This window comes from Fukomys damarensis, unplaced genomic scaffold, assembly GCF_012274545.1.
Source record: "Fukomys damarensis isolate Sample0158 unplaced genomic scaffold, DMR_v1.0_HiC HiC_scaffold_36, whole genome shotgun sequence".
Taxonomy (NCBI): Eukaryota; Metazoa; Chordata; class Mammalia; order Rodentia; family Bathyergidae; genus Fukomys; species Fukomys damarensis.
The window spans coordinates 11,433,321-11,437,154 of NW_022900948.1; the positions used below are offsets into that span (position 1 = coordinate 11,433,321).

Genomic DNA, 3,834 nt, shown 5'->3' on the forward strand with positions numbered 1-3,834 from the left:
AAGAAAAGGAACAAACCCAGTGGAATTGACTTCTTATAGGTGAGATTAGGCGTTAAAAGGAAGTGCTAACCCCAAAGGGGTCAGAGACAATTTGGCTGTATTTTTAAATTTCTGGAAGTGACAAGACAAGCAAAATCAATCCTCATGGCTCACCCTCTCGAGTGGTAGTATTACAGGCGTGCGCCACCATGTTCGACATTAATATGTGATTTTTCAGTATTCTCATTTCTAAGAGCTCCTTGTGTACTGTACTAGCCCTTCATCGTTTGTTTTGCGGACCCCATTTCCCGCGCCTTTGGGCTACTTAAATATTTTTAACCCCAAACCTATGCGATCCTGAAGAAATTTGACGCCTGAGTAATTTACTCCTGGGTAACAGGTGCAAAGGGCGTAGTGGCCAGAGGGAAGGAGGGAAAGAGAGATAACACAACTCCCCATACACCTTTCAGCGACTCCGGTCACCTCGAGTTATTTGTCTCCTCCTTCTGCCCGGCGCGTCATTTTGACGTCACGGACGCGCCGCACCAAACTGGCGATCAGCAAAACCTTCGCGGCAGTCTACCTGGCGCGCAGATGCGAATTTTCTCTTGGTCCCGCCGGAAGTCCGGGACACGTGATCTGGTGACAGCGCACGCTTGGCTGCCTGGCCCCCTTTAGGTGCTGCGGCGCGGGATGGCGGAGGCGCCTCCGGTCTCAGGTACTGTGCTGCCCCGCGTGGGACTGGGCCTTTCTCAGGGAGCGGCAGTTTGGTCAATGACGAAATCCTAGGGCTCCAGCTATTTATATCGCGAGAGTGGCCCTTGCTAGAGTTGGGGATAGTGTTACGGAAGGGCCAAGCCACGCGCGTCGCGCATACGGAGACCTCCACCATCGTAGACTGGGTAGTGAAGCCCCGCAGCAGGGCTTTCGCGGACAGTGGCCTTGTCCCTGGCCGAGTGAGACGAAGTGGGTGCCCCGCCCTCCCAGGGCACATCCCGAGCTTCCCGGGCACATCGCACTGACCTCGGACAGACTGGCGTCGGCCGAGTCACTGACGGTGACGAAGCCGGTGACGGGCGCACTGCTTCATCAGGTTTGCGCTCTGTGCGTGGGGTGTGTTTGTACTTTTTGAAGTAGCAGCCCACAGGCGGGAGTGGAACATCACTGATTTAATTTTTTTTTTCTTTTTCTTCCCGTGGTATTGAACTCCGGTCCTTGTGCTTGCGAGGCAGGCGCCGGAACCACTGAGCTAAATTCCTGGCTCCAACATCACTGATTTAAAATCTCAGCCTGCTACAAATTGTGATCGAGTCTTAGTTTACTCATCTATCAGTTGGGAGTAAATAAGTTAATTCCTGTAAAGGAATTCCATAATTATTAGCTCAGTTCCCTCCTGGAGTTGCCTGTGTGTGGAAACAGTCTCATTTGACGGTATAACAACCATTTGCATTTCCTTCAGGGCATACTGTAGATTCGTGTTTTCCAAACTTTTCGGACATTGACTAAAAGGAAACATTTTGCGTTGTGATTTTAGTGCATACTTACGTAAATATAAAAGTGAACCCAGCATTTCAAGAAGCAGTGGTTTCCTTTACGATCAACAATACAGTCCCTGGCTGGGGATTTAATTCTGTAGTTCTGCCACCTGCCTTGCAAGTTCTAAGGTCCGAAGTTCGATCCCTGGTACCACCCCCACCCCACCCCCCGCCAAAAATGAGTAGCAATACAGTCCCTTTTTTTGTTTAATTTTTAAAATACTTTTCACAACCCACTCTTATTTTAGCACCGCCTCTAATTCACCGCGCCGCCCCCCACCCCATTTTCCTGTGCTGGGGATTGAATCACACGGAGCTACATCCTCAGCCTTTTTTATTTTTCAAACCGGGTCTTGCTAAGTTGCTCAGGCTAGGTTTGAACTTGTTGTCTTCCTGCCTTAGCCTCCCAGAACCCACTCCCCATTTGAGGCCCTTAAATGGCAGACTAATCCAGGAGGAATTTCCTCTCTGTCCCAGGGACAGACCTCCCACTGCCATCTTTGTCTCTGGACTATATACTGTACTAGCTGGATTTCCCCTTGTTCTGCTCTACTAACTTGTTTAATACCTACCATCCAGTTGTTAATCTTAGATCTTGGGTACTGTTTGTCTTTTTTTTTTTTGTACTCAGGACCTTACACTTGCAAGGTAGTGCAGTGCCACTGAACTAAATCCTTGACCCTGGGTACTGTTTGTCTTATAGTTACGCCTTGGTGAGGAGATAGCGTATTTACTGAGTAACTTCACTTAAAATAGTGAGAAGTGTGCCTCTGCTTTTTGATGTGGTCCATTTTTCTGATTCATATGACCTTTTCCCCTTCCCTATGACTTTCTTTTTTAAATATTAATTATTATTAGTACATTTGCAGTACATAATGATTACATTCATTGAGGGAGTTGATACATGTACATAACACATCTTAATTCTTTTTACACCCCCCACCACCATGGCCCTTTAAGGGCTTTACCTATAGCCACTTTGTATCTGTTTTGGTACCTGAGAGCTGTACATCTCCCGGCCACACACACACACACAGCATACGGAGACTCAAACTCAGGACCTTGTACTTGCCCGGCAGTACTACTGAGCTATATCCCAGGCCCTACTACCTTATGTCTAATAGAACATAAACTGTAGGGCCAGGGATTTAGCTCAGTGGTTCCACCTCCTGCCTCACAAGCACAAGGACCCAAGTGTGATCCCCGGTACCAAAAAACAAAGAACATAAACTATATGTGAATATCTATCTGGATTCATTCATTCATGTTCAACATGAAATGCTTTTCCCGGGGCCAGGGATTTAACTCAGTGGTTCCAGCGCCTGCCTCACAAACGCAAGGACCTGAGTTCAAGCCCTGCTACCCGCCCCACACAAAAAAAGAAATCTCTTACCATCCTTTACCAGGATATTCTGGATAACTTTAATGACCTTGTTTCTGCTCCTGTTTACAGCCTTGCTTGCACAGCACCACTTGGTCCAGTTTACCCATGCCCACCTTTGAGTTAGCCCCTTTGCAAACTCCATTGCCATCTTGGGAGTTTGATCCTCTTGTTGTTTTGTCACCCCCACCCCACCCCACCCCAAACTCTGCCAGTGTGAAAATGTTTGGGACAAATCCTGGGTTAAATGAGAGGTTACTATATGACCTTTATCCTCTTGTTTAATTCTTCATTGTGTTTCTATGGTACTTGCTGTCTAGCCTCTGTCAGTGTAGTACAGTATAGTGTAGTAGCATAGTCTCTAATGTCACACATTCTGAGCTGGAATTCTGAGTGTTTTGGAATACCTCTGCCTCAGTTTTCTCATCAGAAATATGTATTAAATAAATTAACATGTAAAGTGTTTAGATAGTGCCTGGCATGTATTAAGTACCCAACAAATGTTGGGCCTTATTATTAAGCCTGAAACTCACAGGTTCTGCGCTGTACCCCTTTGAGTCAGTGTGTTTCCAGCAGTCTGTAGTGCTAACAGCAATAATAAAGTAACATTGTAAACAGGTGTTACTGACTTACTGTAATCTTCATAGCAACTTTTTGATGAAGAGTTTGTTACTGTCTCCCTCGCCAATGAAAAAAAATTGGGAGGTCCAGGGATTTAGCTCAGTGGTTCTGCTGCCTGCCTGGCAAGCGCAAGGATCCGAGTTTGATCCCCGGTACATATATATATACACATGCCAAGCGTGGTGGCACACACTCCATAATACCAGCAACCTGAGAAGGTAAGACAAGGAGGATCACGAGTTCACATGTGAGAAACTTAGTGAGACCTTGTCTCAAAGCAATCAAAAAAAAAAAAAAAATTAAGGGCTGGGGATTTAG

The 3,834-nt window shown here is 46.4% G+C and overlaps 1 protein-coding gene across 4 annotated transcripts in view; it reads left to right on the plus strand.

Moving 5' to 3' along the window:
* The first annotated feature begins 511 nt into the window (after positions 1-511).
* Positions 512-3,834, plus strand: part of Nfx1 (nuclear transcription factor, X-box binding 1) — a 61,841-nt gene continuing 58,518 nt past the window's right edge. For 2 of the 4 annotated variants that reach the window (XM_010619202.3, XM_010619203.3), the window contains exon 1: positions 512-697. In XM_010619202.3, coding sequence (XP_010617504.1) covers positions 673-697 — 25 coding nt within the window. In that variant the 5' untranslated portion in view covers positions 512-672. The remainder of the gene's footprint in view (positions 698-3,834) is intronic. The other 2 variants (XM_010619204.3, XM_010619205.3) reach the window with 1 other exon arrangement.